This window comes from Equus przewalskii, chromosome 15, assembly GCF_037783145.1.
Source record: "Equus przewalskii isolate Varuska chromosome 15, EquPr2, whole genome shotgun sequence".
Lineage (NCBI taxonomy): Eukaryota > Metazoa > Chordata > Mammalia > Perissodactyla > Equidae > Equus > Equus przewalskii.
In genome coordinates, this window is record NC_091845.1 from 71351407 (window position 1) to 71373981 (window position 22575).

The following is a 22575-nucleotide window of genomic DNA, read 5'->3' on the forward strand; positions in this document are numbered from 1 at the left end:
AAGATCAAAATATCAGAGAAGAATACTCCTAGCAGTGGAAGCTTGAGGGCACTCAACTCACTAACATTAACTAATCAGTGTTCATGAGTTTTCAAAACTGACACTCCACTGTGCACAAAGTACAGGCTTTATTGTATATACCCATTCCTAAATATCCAATTTTTGAAGCTTTTATTATTCTATGAATTTAAATTTTTCAGACATTTCCTAGGCCTTCTCAATAATCATAACTGAAATATACATCTATTAAGATTCTGTTACTTAAAAAAAGCTTTACTATTTAAATTTTAGGATCCAATTCATAAATTTATATGTGATCCTTAAAGGGGTACTTTTAACAATTCTTCAAGGTTAGCTATTACCTAAAAATCTTAAAACTCCTCCAGATTTATCACTGGAAAACATTTTTTATTCCAGCTAAACAAATGTAACCAGATGTACCATGACTGTATATAAAATGCAATGACTGCCATCAGGTATCAAATTTAGTAGGTGTTGCTAACTCAACTTCAAAAATCAGCAATCTTTAGGCACAGAATGTTACACATGACTAAAGAGAACACTTCTGCTATGAATCTGTCCTAGGGTCTGTGATTGGAAAGAGAGAAGAGCCAATACTGGATGTCTACCAGGCCATCACACATATCTGTTTCTCTATGGCTCTTTCCTCCACTGTACCAGATGCTTACACATCGCTCCATCAGAACATGGGTTATTTGAAAGGAATGTTACATACAATGATTAGGACAAGGGTGGAGAAGGGAGAGGAGTTGTGGAGAAGGAAAGGGAGTTCACAATATCTCTTAAGGAAAATATCTATTCTTAGGAAGAGCCTAATACAGAAAATACATCGACGGAAACTACTTTAATCACAAGACAGCAACTGGTCACCTCTGAAACTATAATAACTGTTCCTAAAATAGATCCATTTATTCCTCATTCCCAGGAAATAGTAAGACTATTAAAATACTATTTAAATAAAACTAATCAGTATCTTCTTAATAATATTAAACTTTAAATCTTTATTTCCTAATATCTGAATGATCCTTTCACTTCTTTTTCTTAATATCTTTCTATCAATTCCTCTTAATGTGAATTTAATATTTCAATAGTATCTAAGATTGTTGAGGTGTAAAATCTACAACCATAATGGAAACAAATAAATATTGGGAATCTAAGTATTCTAAAATTAATAATGAAGAAATAATGTAAAATAGAAAGTTTTCTGTGCTTCTAAAAATAATAAGCTTTCTCTCTGATACCACAGTAGTTCAGAAGACCACTCTTCACGGGTATATTATGAATGTGAGGCTCTCCTGCTCAAGGCTGCTCAGGGTGTGGCAATGACATTCCACGACACTGGGCACACAGGAGTAATGAGAAGCATTCCGCTGCAAATATAACATGGATAACTTTACAGACTTCCCCTTTCTTCTAGGTAATCTTTAACATTCACAAAGTAATAATGTAAAGGTACAAGGAACACATTTTAATTTGCCCTGCCCCCTAAAAACTGTTCAAATACCTTAAAGGATCTCCTCATTGCCTTAAACCAACTGATAAGATTAGCATGGAAATAATTTCCTTGACTTGTTTTTCCCAAGAAAATGCTTTTTAAATACAATTAATACCATAAAGACAAGAAAAACACCAAGAAAGAAACTTTTAATTGCACATTACTGATTGAATTTATTTTCTTAACAGCGGAATTATGTTAGCTACTACAATTAGCTAAATAATTCAAAGAAGATATAAATCAAGAAATCTATTTTCAAATAAAGGAAAAGAGAGCAAAAAAAAAAAATCTATGGTGGTATCCACATCTGATGAAAACAAATAAAAACAATATCCAGAAATTCTTAAGAATGCCTATGATGATGTCATATCTTGGAATAATGTTAGAAAGAGATTTATAACTAGTCAAATCTAGTTGTGCATATTTCCTAAGCTCAACAATTAAAAGCTGATAGTAACATTATGAGAATCTTGACGTACTGAATCTTTCCAGTAAAAGTTGGGAAAACACAGCCCAGAAATGCAATGTATTATTTTTAAGATGGAAAACATTAATGTATTTCCAAACAAATCATGTAGAATTTTTAACTATAAAGAAATGCAAAAATATTAAGGGTCTTTTAAAGGACAGAGAAAATATCCCTTCCAAGGCAGTAATATTGTTAAAAATAAATCTTTAACCTTTGTACTTTAATATAAGAATTCAAAAAATAATCTCACACAACTGAAAAGTAGGATTTTTACACTAAGTCACATCACAGTCAAAGGAAACAGAACAGTGCTCATATTCCTTTCAATCTCAATTATCCAAGGCAAAAGAAATTTAGGGGAAAAAATATATATATATAAATTAATTTATAAGATTCTAAAGAAGAAAAATCTGAACATTTTAGAAGTTAACCATGTTAAAATGTAAATCAATGAGTATTCTCATCATCACATTTTAAGTACAGCTCAGAAGAATTTGAGTCGCACAGACATTGTTTCAAGTAAGTTATTCCAAAAGAAATAATGATTTTAAAGTAAGTCCCCTGTTAAGTTGCTCACCATTAAGTTCATGGTGATTTTTTAAAATACAGCTGTCATGTCATCAAGCAGCAACAGGTATTAGGTATGACTGTATTCTGTCAGAAGGCAGATTCTTACACAAAATATGAGAGTTCCTACAAAGTTTATAAAATATCACAACCATAGAAATAACTAATTCTACGTATGATTTTGAAATATCTGTTTAAACCATGTATCCTCAACACGGCTATTACCAACTAATACAGGGCGGTGTACCCAGCTGAAGAGATACAGATCACACTGCTTAAAGATGTATTGTTAACTATATAGTTAACTAGTTGAAAGTGTATCACTGAATTTAATTTTCACTCTGGAGTTCCTGTGAAATATCTGATCGTAAATGTTATAAACATAATTCCTATTACTACCAAATGAACAATGGAATACCTACATAGAAATAAACAAATGCATTAAATTAAGCAACGCATACTTGGGGACTTCCATTGTGCAAGCAAACAGCACTTACGGCCATCTTGCATACCTCGCTGAAATATTAGCTATCAATACTCCTTTTTCTAAAATAATCAAACTATCCCCATCTCTTGAAGTTACATGGCATACCTGTAGATTGTCATCTAAGAAACATCTTCTATTTCCTGCCCATTAGATTAGTTTTGTGTTCATCACAACTGCCACCTCATTTCTACTAAGGCAACTATGGATTTCAAAGAGTAACAAAATCATAAAATCGTTTTTATGTTTTTTTTAAATTGAGGTAACCCTGGCTTATAACATTACATAAATTTCAGGTGTACACCATTCTATTTTGATTTCTGTGTAGACTACTCATGTTCACCATCCAAAGACTAATCACCATCCATCACCGTACACGTGCCCCATCACCCCTTTCGCCCTCCTCCCTGTTCCCTCCCCTCTGGTAACCACCCATCTAGTCTGTGTCGATGTGTTTGTTGTTGTTTTTATCTTCTACTTATGAGTGAAATGGTACAGTATTCTGACTTTCTCTGTCTGACTTATTTTGCTTAGCATAATACGCTCAAGCTCAATCCATGTTGTCGCAAATGGCAAGTTTTTATGGCTAAATAGTATTCCAATGTGTATACATATTACATCTTCTTTATCCATTCATCCACTGATGGACACTTAGATTGTTTCCAAGTCTTGGCTATTGTGAATAATGCTGCAATGAACATAGGGGTGCATGTATCTTTACACATTTGTGTTTTTGTGTTCTTTGGGTAAATACCCAGAAGTGGAATAGCTGGATCATTTGGTAATTCTATTCTTAATTTTTTGAGGAATCTCCAAACTGTTTTCCATAGTGGCTGCACCAGTTTACATTCCCATCAGCAGTGTATGAGGGTTCCCTTTTCTCCACATCCTCTCCAACAGTTGTTATTTCTTTTCTTGTTAATTATACCCATTCTGACAGGAGTGAGGTGATATCTCATTGTAGTTTTAATTTGCATTTCTCTAACAATTAGTGATGTTGAATATCTTTTCATGTGCCTGTTGGCCATCTGTATATCTTCTTTGGAAAAATGTCTGTTCAGATCCTTTGTTGCCCATTTTTTAATTGGTTGGTTTGTTTTTTTGTTGTTGATTTACATGAGTTCTTTATGTATTTTGGATATTAACCCCTTATCAGATCTTTGTTATCAGTAACAAAATCACAAATTTTTTAAATGAACTATTGAAAAAATATTAATATCCCAAAGAAATGAGTGAATTGATCTTTTAAAAATCAACTATGGAATAAGATTTTCAAAGAAAACACTGAGCAAAGTTTCTTTTACTTTTCTGTAGTAAAAAGTGTTCAGATGTAGGCTTTTCTACTAAAAAGATGTATTTGAAAACTATGCAGCTCTAGTTCAATTGATACTGTGTTTTAAAACTGTGTTCTAAAACCGAAGTTAAACCCATTTTCTCCCCCATGAAAACAGCTTTGCTTAATGTAGAAACTGATAAAGAATTCCAGCTACAATTCAGAAGTTCTAAATAAACATTTGGCATGCCTAAAAACAAACACCATATCAAAGAGTACAACTGGCCCTTACTATCATTCAATAGGCCAGTTCTGTGCTGGCCTAAAATCAAACTCTGCTTTCCCTTTTTATATTATTTGAGAAAAATAAAAATCAAAACCAAAAATCCCTCCCTCCCCCAAAAAAGTCCAGGTTTTCTTTAGATGACTGTTAAAATTGTGTAAGTTGCTTTGCGGATTTGTACTGCTTTATTTGAAATTTTAACTTCTTGACATTAATGTTACAGAGAGAAGCTTTATTATCAAAGCTCTGAAAAAACAGACTAGCCCTAGTTCCTGGCTGCTATACAAGCTGAACTCTCAAGGTTCAGAAGCTAAGAGTCTGGATGAATTTCTCCACCTCTCAGGGATCCTCTAACATACCTCATGCCTCTGGCTGGGAAAGGCTATGGCAATGGGAAGCAAGCTTCCATCCACTGTTAACCTCTGCAGCTGCTCGTGAAGCAGATACGTCCCTTCTCATCATCACTCATATTTATTCTGCCCATCTGATAAATGCCAGATCAGTATTTTTTCAAAGAGCACTTAATTTAAATTAAGTTAAAACAAAATATTTTTAAGATATGCACAATAAAAGATCTTAATTTACAGGAAAAACGCAAAAAAGCTGTAAGTAAATTGTTCATTCACATCAAGTGAGCACACTTTATCAAGACACTTGGTATGTAAAAAGGCACAATATATCAAATAGCTAACCTAGCTTCTGAAAAAGAAAAGAATTTTAATTAGTAGACTCTAATTAACAAGAGAGGGTTTCTTCCCTTATCAAATCATTCTCATTTCAAGGATTTTAAATTGGAATATCAGTTTTTCAATACGGAAATATTAGACAATTTCAATTACTGAGTGTAGTGGGTTGAATGGTGGCCCCAAAGATATGTCCACATTCTAAGACCCGAAACCTATAAATATTATCTTATATGGCAAAAGATGTGATTAAGAACCTTGCGAACAGAAGCTTGTCCTGGATTATGTAGGTGGGTCCTAAATGCAATCCTATGTATCATCATAAGAGAGGCAAAAGGAGTTTTGAGAGACAGACACACATGGAGAACAAGGAGATATGAACATGGAGCAGAGAGATGCAGCCAGAAGCCAACAGAAGCTGGGAGAGGCAAGGACCGTTTCCCTCTTTGAGCCTTTGGAGGTGCAGGGCCCTGCCTATACCTTGATTTCAAACATTTAGCCTCTAGAATTCAACTGTGAGAGAATAAATCTCTGCTGTTTTACTACCAAGATTGTAGTAATGTGTTACAGCAGCCACAGGACACTAATACACAGAGGAAATGAGTGTATTAAAAGAGTAATCCTTAAAGCATACAAATTTAGAAGTAAAAGGATAACTCTATATTATAAATAAAATATATCCATGAGACACAAGATAAAATGATAAAGCAAGCCCAATTTTTACAGTTGAGACTTCGAAGCAAATTACTATATAAGATTTTACATGTAACGCTAACATATCATTGAGTGATCACACAGGGGGACCTTATAAGCAGAGTTTTACCTAATCTCTAAATATTCAGCTACAATAACAAAATACAGGAAGCAAGAGAGAGGAAAATAAATTAATCTTTCAAGTCAGGATAAAAAGTGACAAAAATTAAAAACAATTAAAAATGCCTGCAAAATACCCACAAGAAAATGTGGCTTCTGAAATTCTTCATCACTAACTATAAAGGATTCTACTACATGATCTGCTCGAGTGGGCAGAAGTACCCAGACACTGACAAAAAGAAAGAGAGTGGTGTCTGGGGGATTACAAATTACACAGGTTATCATACTTAGAAGAAACACACACTTTTTGAAAGAAGAAGACAATAAATTTTTATGATCTGACAACCACTTGGTCATTCTAAGTCTTAGAAAAGAAAAATAATCAAATACGGTAACCTCTCTAAGCCTCCATATCCTCACCTTTAAAACTGGGATAACAGTCTACCTACCTCACAGTGTTGACAGCCCCATCACAGGGTTACTGTGAGGATGACATGAGATTACACACAGTGACGGCCCATGGTTTGGGTCATAGCTTCTCTCCACAAACTAGCTGACTGGGAGCTAACTACACTTGCTTTCTCAATGAAAAATTTCAGGGAACAGTTACTAGATTAAAAAAATAGATAAACATTTTAAAACAGAAAGCCTCTTCTCCAATCTATTGATACCTGAGTGTCCTGGCACTTACCACATCACTAGCGCTGGAAAACTCATTATTAACCAGACTTTCAAGAGCCATCCACCGAACCGGCCTGTTTTCATTGTCCCCCAGACAGTGATAGTCCATGGGGAACAAGTCCCTGGAGAGGGCATTGTCTGTGATCTTAACTTGAAGTGTATCATCAATGCTGAAAAGTAAAGACATGAACATCAAATGCAATCAGGGTATTTAAAAAATATGGTGCATGGTCACTCAATTACAACACAATTCCCACTGTGACTCCAAGAGAGAACCCCAAATCCAGGGAGAGCTAAACATCAAATGACAGTGACAAGCTCATGGCACCTACACACAGTTCCTAGCAGCCAGGTCTTTGTGGATGACTTCTCTTCTGGCCAGATAGCTCATTCCACAGGCAATCTGAATAGCCATGTGTACCAGGTCTTGTTGAGAAATTGCCTGTGGTAACAGAAAATGACAATGTTTGCAGTTAGCACAAAAATGATAACGGCAGCTGCTTATTTTATTCCACAATCCTACTCCATCCCAAAATACTTTTTTACACCTACACGCTGAATTTCAGAAAGCTTCTTCTTGACCAAGAAGATGTTCCCACAGCTCCCCATACTTACATCTACTATAGTTCCTATCATTCTGCAATTTACCATTTACTTCACTGTGTCTCATCTCTTAGGTATATCTCCTCAACATCTAGCACATATAGTGGCTACTCAATAAATCTCTGTTCAATGAATGCTGAACATTCAAGGTAATATTTCAAATGCTTATTATTCAATAACTTGTTCTTTTCTTTTAAAATAATAGTTTTTATCAGGAGACTATCTCCTGGGGACTATTTTCAAATAAAGTCTCTAGCTCTCTCTACTGGTCCACTCCTCTCGAGTCAGTATGCCAGCCTTGTGGGCTGAGGAATGAAAATCTTCCCCAGGTGACGCTGATGGGCCGCAGCCTCCAACCACCTGGTGGGAATCCTGGCTTTAACCCTGTCAATTTACGAAGCATATCTAAGCCAAACACTCAATGCAGCCTTTGAATCCACTTTCTTCTGGCAACTGTAATAAGTATATTATCATAAATCATAAAACCAACTTAATGTGGCTACAAGATACCGTAGGCAGCAAAACAACCACTAGGCTTTACAACTACTTGGAATCTGACGAAATGCTTTACAGCTATGTGCACAAGCAGTGAAGAGAATGAAACTCTTAGATGATTGATACCTTACAGCCAAGCATATTAAAAACCTACCCAGTTATCTCCCACACTCTACACCTCTAGTCATCACCAGCTTTTGGTACAACATGCACCAAACGGCTGTGTAAAGTCTGTTTCCACTCCTAGAAGGGAGATCTAGCACAAGTGCCTTCAAAGCGTTCTCAGGAAAATGAGTGAGATGGTGTCACAAAAGCTGTGAGGCGATTATGAATAAACACAGTGGACATACATGACAAAACTTCAGCAGTGGTTAAGTGTAAACCTCAAGACAGGAATCACAAACCACCTTTTTCTAAGACAACAGGTTATAAATATCTTCTGGTTCATTTTGAGCTTCTTTTTGCAAGCCTTTGAACAGTTTATATATAAGAATGTTAACATCCACTTTCAAAAATATCGTCAGAAGCTACTGGTAAATAACTTGCATTTGGGCAAATTTTTCTCACCTGTGGATTATTGGCCTCTACTAATTTGCACTGCCGTAAAAACAATTTAAGATTCCCCCAATTCATGTAAGGCAATATCACCATGGGCTTTTCTCCTTCTTCTATACACACATGGGTAATAGGAAGAAGATTTCTATAAAATAATAAGAAATCAGGAAAAAGACAAGTGAAATCTAAAACCTCAGGGACTTATTTTTAACAAGAAATAAAGTAAAGATAATCTAAAACAAAACAAGAAACTCTCAAACATATTTAAAAACATGATTACCATTAAAAATGTACAATTATAAATGCTCTTTTAAACTAGACTTCACCGTTCCCCACATGTGCACTTTCTTGATAGGGAAAAATTAGAAACTCCGAGCTGTTTGCTGTGGACTGGATTCTCTGAAGACACACCCTAGCCATCCTAAATCTTACTCTAAAGGGTATCAGACACACCTAAAAAATGACTGACTCTGAGTGTATTATGACAACATCCTATTTAGTCCATCATCACACATTAAAAAAAAAGGTCTCAATGTTGACTATGGACAAGAATATGATAATCAGGAAGGCCTCTAAGAGGCTGAAAATGCCACAAAAGCCAAGAAGTCCTTAGCTGGTCATATAGGATTTAGAATCCAATTTCTCAATCCTAAATTTACCATTTACTGTCTGTGTGACCATCTCTCTTGGCCTTAGTTTCCATACCTCTAACATGGGGATCCCACCAACTATAAAATGTTGCTATGATGTGCAAAATAAAGCCAAGCATGTAGTAAACAATCTTGCTCTATTTTTAATTTCCATGACACACATAAATACTTTCATTCTATTGCCTAATGACACCTCTCCCACTGGTATCTGGAAATAACTGTTAATTTTTCCCAAAGTTATATAACTTTTTACATAATTACCTCATTTTCCCCACTAAGCTGAAAATTCTTGGAATGCAAAAACTAACGTGAACTTTTATTTTTACACCCTATGCTTTGTATTCTGTGCCACAGAAAGTAAGCATTTAATAAATATTTGATAAATAACACAGATAGCATAGACTTAAAAACATTCCTATGCCTTAACTTAGTAAATTCTGCCTCTAAGGTTATTTAATAAGGAAATAATACTAAACATAAAAAAGCTACACGAACAAGGATAATGTAATATTAACCACAAAAAGTTACAAACAACCTGAACGTCCAAAAGTAAAGAAAGAGTACACCCAAATAATAGGATAGCATGTAACAATTAAATGGTCTCAAAGAGCTGTTAAGAGAACATGAGTAAAAGCTCATCTTATAGGAAAACAAGATACAAAATTCACATATGTTTACGGAATAATTACAAATATGGAGGAAAAAATAAAACCCTGCACAGAAATATGCCAAGAGTTGTTGTCTTTAAGTTGTGGGACTTTAGAGCACTTTTACCGTGTTTTTCTCTTTCCTAAATTGTCTCAATTAAGCATGTACCTCTTAAAACCTGAGTCACACAGTTCTGGCCTAACAGTGCCTAAGGGAAAGCTATGGGCTCCTCTTGTGCAGTGCAGGAGTTACTAACAGGGAAGCACTGACCCCAAGGAGCCGGGAAATGAGGACTCAAAGATCAGCACCCTGTACACGGTAACCTCTCTGTAAGGGTTCTGCACACATTACAGCCTAAGAGTGGCAGCGATGATTAGTCCCATTTTATAGGTGAGAAAACCCACGTGGAGAGAGAGGTTAGGTAATCTGCCAAGGACAAACAGCAAGGACGGGGAGAAAAAAATTCAAATCTTCATCTGATTCCAAAACGCTTGAGCTTTGCTCTGGACCACTGGACACTCCCTCCTACAGAGCAAGAAGGAGTACCGGGGAGATGACAGAGCCTCTTTTCACACCCAGTCCCATGCACACTAAAACGCCTACAGCAGGCCTGCACTCAGGTGTCCCTGAGCATATCATGATTTCAGGGGTAATGTGAAGAGCTGCCCAATCTCTTTAACCACCCCCACCAAATTACGTCTCTGCTCCTTTCCTCATGACTGAAATTCACCGAGCAGAGTTAAAGGCATTTTATCCAGACACAGTAAGTTGGCTGGATGAGATCAAATCATTTATTCTATCACCAGAGGACTAAAAGCCCTCTAGGAGACGTAATAAGCTGCATGAACGTGTTTCAAAGTACAAATGGCTGGTTTCACTCTGCCCGTTTTATAAAGGAAAGGAGGATAAAGAGGAAGGTCTGGGATTTATAAGAGTGGATGAGAGTGGACGCAGGTGCTGCAGAGAATACGGCAGAGGAAGCATAGGTTCTGTGGGGACTTGAAACAAGAACTGCATCCAGCGCTCAGTCCCACGGGGCAGGCCTGCAGAGTGAGAACTGGGAGGCATTCAGCACAAGAAGTGCCTGCCATCACGCACCCTTGGGCCAATGCAGAGTCAAACTAGCCAAGAGCTCAAAGGTACTTTGATACCCAGCACTTCTGATGTAATTTAAATGACTGATAGCTATCTTTTATTCATACAGCTATTTTAATTTATAGTAAAAATTATTCTCACAAATTACAATGGAAAAAGGAATGAAAAGAAAGAATTTAAAAATGCTTTAAAATATTTTAACAGTTTACAACTCTTCATCATGGAATGTTAAAATATGAAGTACACGTTTTACCTGTGGAATTACATACCACGACTAGTTAAAAAAAGGTAAAATCTGAAACCAGGTGTCATTTCTTGCTGAGGGTATTTAGCTTGCTGAGGGTATTTAGCTTGCTTGATAAATTCTATGATATGATACTGAAGATCATTATTTCATTTTTATCCCTCATGTCTAGCAGAGTTCCAAGTGCAAAATGGGTACTTAATGAATTAGAATCAAAGAATGAACAAAAAAATGCATATACACAGCAACGAATACTTTAGACATCAGCAGTCAAAAAGAAATGTGTGGTAGGCTCTAGTCTCCTTAAAAATGAAATGAATTGCTACAGTGAATGGAAAGAACAACACACTTTCTACATATTGGCAATGTGTTTTGCACATTAAAAGCCAGGAGTTCTGGCTTCAATTTATAGCCAGGAAGAACAATTAACCACGACCAAACTAACCTGCCTTTAGAAGACTTTCCCAAATGACTAAAAGCCCAGCATCAACTCCATTCAGTATGTCATCCCATTCCATCACTTAAGGGTATCCTGAGGCTGCTAACTCATCCTGGTAGGAGGCTGGAAAACCCTACAGCTTAAAGCCACAGGAGAAAATGCTACAAATGCTTGCTCTGAACATTTTTCTGCCAAAGCATCTTTGGGCTACAGTGGATATAAAACTGCTTCTTGGGAAAATCCTGGCTTCAGCAACATTTATCCCTGCCACTCACTTCTGTGCAGAAGTGGTACAGACCTTTCGTCAGAGTAAGCATACTAACTAGGTACCTAAGTACTAGGTTACCATTACATACTAGTATTAAAATGGCTCTTCTCCCTAGAGTCAGCATAACAGAACATCAAGCACTCCCAACACTGTCAAAAAGAACATTTCGAAGTGATGATTATTGTTGTTGTTGATGTTGTTGTTTTGTTACCCAGAAGAAACAAAATGTGTTTTGGAGAAATACAGTCTAATGGATGAGTTATCCATCCATTCCTCTGCAAATGAGTTCTATTCTTCGATTGAATCAGGCCAATGGAAGGTAACATTCTCAAACCACATGACTTTAACCCCTCAGACAGACATCTTCAGTCCCTCAATACTGTGTGTTCAATTTCTTCAAAGGTCCCTGGCTTTTTTATTTTTAATGAAACTTAAAAGCATATCTGTTCATTATATTAATCAATGTTCCAAGTACATCATAAACCTAATGAGACATCTGCCTTGGAACTCGAAACTAGAAAATTTTTCTCCCCCAAGGAACCTCTATGTTCTTTCCCTTCTAATACTGAGATTTACCAACTTTCAATGTTTCCTTCAGCCTTGCTTGCCCAGAAGCTAAGAGCTTTTTTACGTTCAAACATGGCAAAAATATTTGTCTCCTTACTATTGCCTTATTTTCTTTCCCACCATCACAATGCCCAAAACTCAGTTTCACATTCATAACCATTTTATTGATCTTACTATAGCTGCCTTCTTTTTAGGTTCTCAAATTCTTTTGAATATGAACCAAAGTATAAACAAAATCCAAAAATAAAATTCTGCATAGTCATCTTATTTTTTGGCAGAACTCAAGTAATTGCTCAAAGTACAGAGAAATTAAAATGCATGACGCCTTTTGCATGCATCACTTTTTTTTTCTTCACAAGTCCATAAATATCTTCCAACAGAGATGATTACCATTCCATTTTTTTAAACATATGTGTCCAAATTTTCAGTAGGCATACAAATTAAGCCGACTCTATGTAGTGCTTTAACAAAAAAAACCCCTTGGGACCAGCCCAGATGGCCTACTGGTTAAGTTTGGCGGTCTCCACTTCAGCGGCCCCCACTTCGGCGGCCCAGGTTTTTTTTCCCTAAAGATTGGCACCTGAGCTAACATCTGTTGCCAATCGTTTTTTCTGTCCCTTCATCTTCTCCCTACAGCCCCCTAGTACATAGTTGTATATTCTAGTTGTAGGTCCTTCTGGCTGTGCTATGTGGGATGCTGCCTCAGCATGGCCTAATGAGCCATGCCATGTCTGCACCCAGGATCCGAACTGGCAAAACACTGGGCCATTGAAGTGGAGCATATGAACTTAACCACTTGGCCAGAGGGCCAGCCCCTCTTTTTTTCTTTTTTTCCTAGCAGCCTAGGTTTGGTTTCCAGGTATAGACCTATACGACTTGTCTGTCAGTGGCCATGCTGTGGCAGCTGCTCACATACAAAATAGAGACAGACTGGCAACAGATGTTAGCTCAGGGAGAATCTTCCTCAGCAAAAAAAAAAAAAAAACAAAAAAGCTTGCCCCATTATGGATACTGCTGCACACTGTGATACTATATTCAAGCCCTTTCTGGCCCAGAAGGTAGAAGTTACAGCTCTGTAAAGAGGACTGATATGCTTTTTCAAAAAGGCTCTTCAGATAGAACAAGCATTTTTTTAAAAAAATCATACTATGACCTAATGATAAGAGAATAGCTAAAATGTGGTGCATCCAACCAATGAACTACTATGCAGCCTTTTTAAATGTAGACATGAATTTATAATTACTTACATGAAAAGTTAGATACATTGTTTAGTTATATCAAGAAGCTTGTTAACCTAGTTAAAGATAATAATGGTATGGTCATACAGAAAAATACCCTCATTTTTTTGGAAAATGCATTGAAAGCGTTGAGATGTCCAGTTTAAAGTATTTCCACACTCACAAATATCTATCTATATCTAGATAGATGATAGATAGATACACATACACACACACAAAGAAAAAATGGCAAAATGTTAACTATCATTAAATTTAGGAGATGAGATTACTGGTGTTTAGTAATTATTCTTGTCTTTGGGATTCTATGTGTTCAAAAATTTCATAACAAATATTTTTTAGTGTATGTACATCATTATCTTATTTTTTAAAAGGGAAATATGTACATAAATATGTAAAACCTCTTTCTCCAAAGCTTAGCTATGATTATCCAGATATGGGCTTACATACTCTTATTTATTTTCTTCTTTATACTTTATTACATTTTCAAATTTTGTGCAATGAGCATGCATTTCACTTTTATATTTGGGAAAAAAAATTAAGCTATTCTAAAAAGCTTTCAATTCAGAAGACATCACAATGTTCTTAAAATAAAAATGTAGCATACAATGTTACCATGTGTAATACTTAAACGCTGGATTGAGATTGTTTCTCCTCTCACCTGTGATGAAGACCTCGCAGCTTACAACTTTCAGTGAGCATCATGGTCACCTGAATTTCAGAAGCTTGATCTATATAAAGAAAAAGATATTGCCTTGAAGGATACTACTTTATATATGACATGAATATATTCTACTATCAGTAAATAGTTATCTCAGACTATAAGGTAAATTTTCATGATAAGTTACAGGTAAATCTAAAAAGGTCTAGTCCAAAATTCTATCACAATAGAGTCTCACTGAATAGGTCAATGTTAACAGAAGCCATTAAGATAAATTTGACCACATAAAAATTAGAAATTAAGTAAGGTTCCATAAACAAAGCAGAAAAAGTAATAACACATTGGAAAAATATCTGCAAAACATAAGGCATATAGAGGGCTCATTTAATTTTTTCCCCTTCTTTAAAGAGTTCATACAAATCACGAAGAAAGGAAAAATTGGAAAAGAGGCAAAAGATACAGTTTACCGAAAAGAGAAACACAAATGACCAACAAAATTACAAAACGACTTTCAGGGGCCAGCCCAGTGGTGTATTGGTTAAGTTCTCGAGCTCTGTTTGGGTGGCTTGGGATTCACTGCTTCGGATCCCAGGTGTGCACCTACACACCACTTACCTGGCCATGCTATGGCAGGCATCCCACATATAAAGTAGAGGAAGACGGGCATGAATATTAGCTCAGGGCCAATCTTTCTCACCAAAAAAAGAGGAAGATTGGCAGCAGGTGTTAGCTCAGGGCTTATCTTCCTTGGAAAAAAAAAATTAGAAAATGACTTTCAGCCTTACTCTTAAATAAAGAAATGCAAATTAAACTAGAAGATCCCACTTTCCCTGTCAGATTGGAAGAGACAAAAAAAGTCAGCTACCCGTCAAGTTTGGTCAAGAGTGTGAGGAAGCACACTCATCAACCGCGCCCTGAGTAGGTGAGGGAAACAAGATCTAACAAAATTTTAAATGCATATACCCTTTACATCATCGACCCCACTGCTAAGAGTCTACTCTACAGATATGTTCACAAGAGCTCATCTATAGATAATGTAACAAGAATACTGTTTGATTCTAACAGCAAAAACTCAAAGTGCCCATCAACAGAGAACTAGTTAAATGTGCACTTTAGAATACCATGTGGCTACTTCTAAAAAATAAGATTTAGGTCTATAGGTACTGAAAGAGGAAGATCTCCAAAATATATTAAATCTTAAAAGCAAGGTTCAAACTGTGTTTGTGTGATCAGTTGTGTTATAAAAACAAAATTTTATGAAAATTGGGTGCACTTTTTTTCTTACTCATGGAGAGAACCATAAATTGTTTATCGTGGTGACTTTTAGAGATGGAAGAATTTACATTTTGCACTTTTCTGTCCTGTTTACAGTTTGTAACCTTACAAACATACAATCATTAAAAAATGACTACAGGAGTTGTGCCTGGAGATTGTGGCCCATTTTATTGTTTTCTTCTTCTTACCTCTCTATAGTTAAAAACAAAAAGGGGGCCAGCTCTGTGGCCGAGTGGTTAAGTTTGTGCGCTCTGCTTCAGCGGCCCAGGGTTTCGCTGATTTGGATCCTGGGTGCAGACCTAGCACCACTCATCAGGCCATGCTGAGGTGGTGTCCCACATGCCACAACTAGAAGGACCCACAACTAAAATATGCAACTATATACTGGGGGGCTTTGGGGAGAAGAAGGAAAAAAACAAACAAAAAACTAATAATAAATTAGTAGAAAAAAATTTAATTTTCATACAATAGCCAAAATTAGTATGGTTATTCCATTTTATTTTTAGCTTCTGAACTCATAGTTTTTGGTCCAAAGTAACAAAACAGAACTCAAACTGACTTTTAGTTCAATGATTTTGAAACAAAAACATCATAATGCAATTTACCAGTATCTTTGGTCTGCACCTCTAAAAGAATTTTAAGCCATCAAATATTTGCACAAATCTACAAGGATTCCTCTTCTTAACAGGAATCATTATCTTAATAGTATAGATGATTTTTCTCCACTGTTTAAAAAGAACAGTTCTATTAAGCGATAGTATATTTTCATTATAAAATTGAAAATGAACTTTTTTAAAAAGTAGTTTTTAGATGCCAAACAAAATTAAGAGTACAGTGTATCCTTAAAAACAATTTCAAAGAAACTAATTACTAATTTGTATGTCAACTATAAAAACACTAACAATAATTTATAAAGCTTCTAATCAATGCAGTAAGAGGGAGAAACGATATAAAGATTGACAAAGCCAAGATCTACATCCCAGCCCTACCTAGTAAAATGCTGAACCAACAGTATAAGCACTGAACTCAGGCACAATGGTTACGCATCACATTCACTCCTAAAAGCGGAGCTGTGAAAGCTGAGAAATCAGAAATTTCATTTACTTCCACTCTAACCAGTGGGATCATTCCCTTTCCAACTACTTGCCAGTACTGTCCCCTTTCCAGACAGCTTTGCTGAGTTAAGATTTTTGTAGGAATGTAAAATGGGTGGACAAAAAGCCAAGGACTTGAAACACTTGGTACTTCTTTGGGAAAGTACTTGACACCAATGTCTGCTGGAATAAACTCTAGTTGTCTAAAACCTGCTTAAAATTTAGGATCATCTAGTAAACGGCAGCATGTGCCTTTATGACTCTTTCTGTAATCTAAATCATTTTAATGAAATTATGGCCAGGACTACTTGGGGGCTGGAAGGATCTTTTTAGGATTGAAAATTAATAATAGGTGGAGTTCCGCACACAGTTAGTAAGAGTTTACCTTCCCGTCAAGCGGTCCAGAGACCCAAGTAAGAGGAAAGGTAATTTCAGGATGTGTTGTTTTATGAATAATTTTTTTCAGGTTCTTAACTTTGATAAGCATGTTCTATTAAGCAAGGGATGCTTGAACTGGATGATGACCTAAGAAAACTCTGAATTGGAGAAAAAAATGTTTATCCATTTAGTAAGAAAAAATCATTTTTCTGGATTCCTTTCCCAGTCTAGTCCAAGTCTTTTAATTTTATGGAAAGGTCTATTTTCAAGACGTAAATATTTGGAAAGAACACTATAAAATGATTTACATTCTCAAAGTTATAAAAAAGAATAAAATGACAAAAAACATATTTCCAAATTGCAAATAGCAGCAGCTACAAAAGAAAATAAGAACTTAATGCCAATAACCTCAAGTTAATTACTTTATAGAATTCAATTGCACAATATCCACTGTGTGAAATCCAGATTTCTAATTTCAATCTCTGGAAATTTATATTGGAATATCCATTAAGTCTCTATGCAAAATTATGAGTTTTTTAAGAAGCCAAATGCCAATTTCCTGCTTATGCCTAAAGGCAAAGGTCAATGATTTTTTAAAAACTTATTTTTTGCATGTTAAGCTGCACTTCTAATTGTGTAGCATGTATTAAGCATACAGATTTGTGACAGACCCCTGTCAGCTTTACGGAGCTTCAGTTAAAAAAATAAAATAACATTCCAAAAAAATAAATCTCAGAGATACTCAATCATGTGGAGTTACCTAACAATTCTGAAGCAAGAATTGTGATCAATGCATTTCCTCTCTGTTTCTCATGCAAACCAAGACCATATCTCGGCTAAGGACTCACTGTGCTTTCTCTTGTTTCCGTCTAGCTCAGAGAGAACATTTTAGTTACACTGGTAAGGCGGAGAAACAGCCAAGTGACTACACTGCAAGTGTATACGGGAAGAGAAAGCTTATCTTGTGAAACAGTCCCAGTAACCACATTGTGTTTTCTTATCACTAGTATTTCCTTTTCTCCCCTCTTACAACCACAAATCAACCTAATTCTGCAAAGAAACGTCTTTTCCTAATTCAAGATTCATTCAGAACAAATCAATAATAGCCCAGTTCTAAATTGTTCATAGAATATTTACAAACCCCGGAAGAAATATTAGAATTACAGAGAAATGTTTCCTTAAGAAAATGGGGAAAGCGTAACAAAAGTCAGCAGTTACTAAACCTAGGGTTCAAATTCCACATTTACAAAGAGTAATATGTTAAATATCCTTCAAAACTAGTTGGAAAACCCACTGGGACCTAACTTAAATGTTAACCTTTAAAAGTATTTTGGGACTAGGAAAGGTGGGTGAATAAAATAAACTGTAAGTTAAATCATTTGTTTAGAAAAGATAAAAGGTGTGCGTGTGTTTGTTTATAGCATTCTTAACCAAGCAATTTTGCTAAATTAAAAGAAATCAAATTCCAAAGATTTTTTGTTAGATTAGTACAATCCAACTTTTTAGAAACAACAAACATAAATCCTTCGTACTTTCCATGAACTCTGTTAAATAAATTTAGAAACATAAGTTCTTATAAATTAATTTTAAATACATCATAAAGTTGTCACCTCCTACTCATAAAACTGCATTTAATTTTTCCCTCAGTTTCTGAATTCAAATGCTAAATTTCTTTTTCCAAAATTAACATCTTGTCATTTCAACCTCTATCATATACTATCAGACATTAAGCACCCTATCAATCACCACATTTTTCTTTTTCTTAAAAAGAGTAGGGCTGGCCCTGTGGCTGAGTGGTTAAGTTTGCGCGCTCTGCTTTGGTGGCCCAGGGTTTCACAGGTTTGGATCCTGGGCGCGAACATGGCACTGCTAGTCAAGCCATGCTGAGGCGGCGTCCCGTGTGCCACAACTAGAAGGACCCACAACTAAAAATACACAACTATGTACTGGGGGGCTTTGGGGAGAAAAAGGAAAAATAAAATCTTTAAAAAAAAAAAAACGAGCAAATAGAATTAACAGTTATTTAATCTTTTACAAATATTAATTATAAACAATTAAAAATTATTTTAAAAAGGTCTTGCTAATTTACCAGTATCAGGGAAGAAGCCATATATAAATAATATTGTAGTATATTTTGATAGAGAATCTCTTAACTGAAAAATTTTCATCAATCAACAAGTGAAAAATTAGGCATCACATTTCTCCAAAAGGAGAGTATGTGAAAATAAATATTCTGTTCATGAAAATATAAACTAATGTCATCTTTTAGGAAACAATCTGACAATATCTATGAAAATTTTAAATGTAAACACTAAACACCTCTTAGGGCAGCAGTTCCAACTATGGCTGTACCTGCAAAACTACACCAAGAAACACACACACACACACACAGACATTTTCTGCAGCATTACATATAACAGCAAAAAAACGGGGGTGGGGAGTGGGAGGAAGATAAACAGTGGCGGTCCACATAAGGTGCTGTGGGTCTTGGGGTCACTTTTTCCCTTTATAGATCTCAGTAAGGGGGGAGGAGTGGAGAAGAGGGAAACTAATAATGTTTTGTAAGAGGGAAAAAACAAAGAATTTTAACCCAGGAGAAACACAGTATTAGATAGAGGAACAATGAAGCCAAGTGGACATATTTTAACCAGAAGCCTGAGTAATGTCTAATAAATGTTTAGTGTCTTACATTATTAGACCTCTGTTTTCTATACCTAATGAGAACAACCCAAGTCTCCTTAAAAGTTAGCCTCATGTGAGCTAAATTAGCTTGGACTTATTTAAAGGTTTGGTGCACACTGAGAAGCTGAGACAGAATTTCGCTGGCATGAGTCACCTTAGGAAGGCATTATGGAAACCGCATGGGAAATAAATCCTACCTTTAACTGTTTTTACAAATGCTTGTTTTTCTTTATTTGGATCTTTTTCATCTACTAAAATTCCATGGAAAATACGCCCAAAAGTACCTAAAAAGAAAAATAATAATTAACGAGATCATATGATGACCTTCATAAATTATAAACACAAAACTTTCTGGCACAAGGTAACTTAAAACAAATATACCAAGAGCATATGTGATCAACATCACTCTAGTCCTAGAGTAAAAAGACCCAAATCTTTGTTTTTTAATGACTACTACAAGTTCTTCATAATTATGAAATATCTTAACTTGCTTTTAGAAATGCATATTTAAACTAACTATGTGAGAATTCTTTCTGAATTATCCTAAATAAACTAATGATATTAATGATACAGCCCGGAGCACTGGACAACAGTAATGGGGTATCCATACAGGCATGTATGAGTTTCCAGGCTTAGCCTCAGTGCAATGACAAAGGAAAAAAATGGACTCTCCTCATATATTCGAAAACAGACCAAAAAAAAAAAAAAATCTGCATCTGTTAATTACTATTTGCCACTGGGGACAGTTCAAGGCCCTCACTCAGAGGTGACTGACCTACAAGCATCCCACCCAACAGCTAAATTCAGAAAGACTCATACGCATCCAAAGCACATTCCAAACTGAATTATGGAAGAGGGAAAAGGTAATTCTCTAACAACTTGAAGACCTCAATGAAGTACTTCATTATTAATTTCTGTTCTCCTCTTTCAGCATCTCCCCAGTCAATGCCCTAAAACTCAAGAAAGAAGCAAGGACCAGCAATTTGGGGAAGGGATGGGTCCTAAAATGTCAAATGTCTATTATGTGTGAGTTCATTTAATGTACATCATTTTGTCTAATCTTCATAACTAGTCGAAGAGGAGACAACGTAGTCCAAATTTACAGAAGAGGAAACCGGACATGGAAGGCATTAAGTGATTTCTCCAAGGTCACACAGGTAATAAATCATTGGACTGGGGCTGGAACTTGGGTGTACCTCTGAAGCCCACGCATGCTCCTTCTGCTAGAACCCCACACAACCTGTCACTGAGAAACTTACTTGGAATATTTTAAAGAGGCCTGCTAGGTAGTGATCATCTTTAAACAAGAACTAAAGAGAAAATACACTTAAGGGTAACAAACACTAATATATATGCTTTACTATACTTGAAAATCAAGAATTGCACCAAAGCTGTATTAAGGCATATTAAAGATCTAAAGAAAGAGAAAATGAAAACGAGTTTTATAAAGGAAATAAACTGTGCACGAATTTCTATCCCAAGACACAAAATGAGATGACATTTAAAATTTGAAACAAAAAAACTTCTATAGCGCTAACATTAAATCTTCCTTAAAAAATAGATTTTGAGATAATGAATACCTTCTTGGAGTACATCTTTCAGAGTTATCCTCTCCCTGGATATTGCTATATCCTTCACCTTGGCTTTGGCCTCCAAAAGAGTGACACTTCTCAAGTCGTTCTTCTCTATCCGCAAAGTAGGATAACCTGAGGAGCCAACAAAGCCAAACCAAGAAATATAAATACCCTCACTACGGCATCAGGTCAACCAGCTCAGTCAGAGCCCCAGGACTCGAGTCACGGGAAGGAAGGCATGTAAGGATCATACACAGAAAAAGGCACATACATGAACAGGGAGAATTACTTTGAAGGCCACACTAAGTTTTAGAGAAACACTTTCCACCTAGCCCAAAATCTTAAAATGCAGAATTAAAACAAGAAACACTAAAATTAATACTACCATTCACACTTCCATTACCTTTCAGCCAAATGAAACAAGCTTTTACTCATAAAATTTAATTTAATCCCTCCTTACAGAATATTTTTCTTCCAAAAGATTTTCTAACATACTCTCCTAACAAAGAACTTTTCAAATGAAGAGATGTTTATAAAAATAGCTTTTCTAACAAACATATGATGGATTTAATCATTCTGGTATTCATACAGCCTAGTTATACCATTGTGAGATTCATATTTGTTTTTCAGGTCCCTTAATTTCCATTCATTCTTAATACGATGACAGCAAAAACAAAATTTCTAGCCATAAATTAAAATTTTCATTCCAACAAAAAAATGTTAGAATAAAAGGAAGATTCAGTGTTAGCAAATAGAAATTGGAATGGTATCTCTAATGATTTATTGGTTTAGGTAGATATTGGGAAGAAGATCCCTAAAGAATTAGCGGACCTAGACAATGACCATCCGCGGCTGCCGGAACTACATGAAAGGCTTTGGGGAACTTCATAATGGATGGACTAAGCTGACAACACCTGATTCCACTCATCGGCAGTTTGACGGTGATATGCCTAGAAGTGTGAGTATATGCAATATTTGTATGTGCTTAATCCCGCCTGGAGTTCTTGGAGTTTCTTGGATCTGCGGTCTGTTCTGTTTCGTTATTTTGGAAAATTCTTGACCATTATATCTTCAACTATTTTTCCTACTCCTCTTTTTTTCTGTTTATAAACAAATGTATTTACACTGAGTTTTTAAAAAGTTTTTATCAGGGCCAGCACAGTGGCATAATGGTTAAGTTCTTTTGCTCCACTTCCACGGCCCAGGGTTCACCAGTTCAGATACCAGGCACAGACCTAGCCACTGCTTGTCAAGCCATGCTATGGCAGGCGTCCCAAAATAAAGTAGAGGAAGATGGGCACGGATGTTAGCTCAGGGCCAATCTTTCTCAGCAAAAACAGGAG

General features: G+C 35.8%; 1 protein-coding gene across 3 annotated transcripts in view; it reads right to left on the minus strand.

Moving 5' to 3' along the window:
- The window catches only part of RYK (receptor like tyrosine kinase), a 94546-nt gene that overhangs the window by 14443 nt on the left and 57528 nt on the right, over nt 1–22575 (minus strand). For 2 of the 3 annotated variants that reach the window (XM_070577537.1, XM_070577536.1), the window contains exons 8-13: nt 21239–21372; nt 19856–19942; nt 14230–14299; nt 8435–8567; nt 7102–7211; nt 6780–6939 (exon numbers count right to left, since the gene is read on the minus strand). In XM_070577537.1, the coding sequence (XP_070433638.1) occupies nt 6780–6939; nt 7102–7211; nt 8435–8567; nt 14230–14299; nt 19856–19942; nt 21239–21372 (694 nt within the window). The remainder of the gene's footprint in view (nt 1–6779; nt 6940–7101; nt 7212–8434; nt 8568–14229; nt 14300–19855; nt 19943–21238; nt 21373–22575) is intronic. The other variant, XM_070577535.1, reaches the window with a different exon arrangement.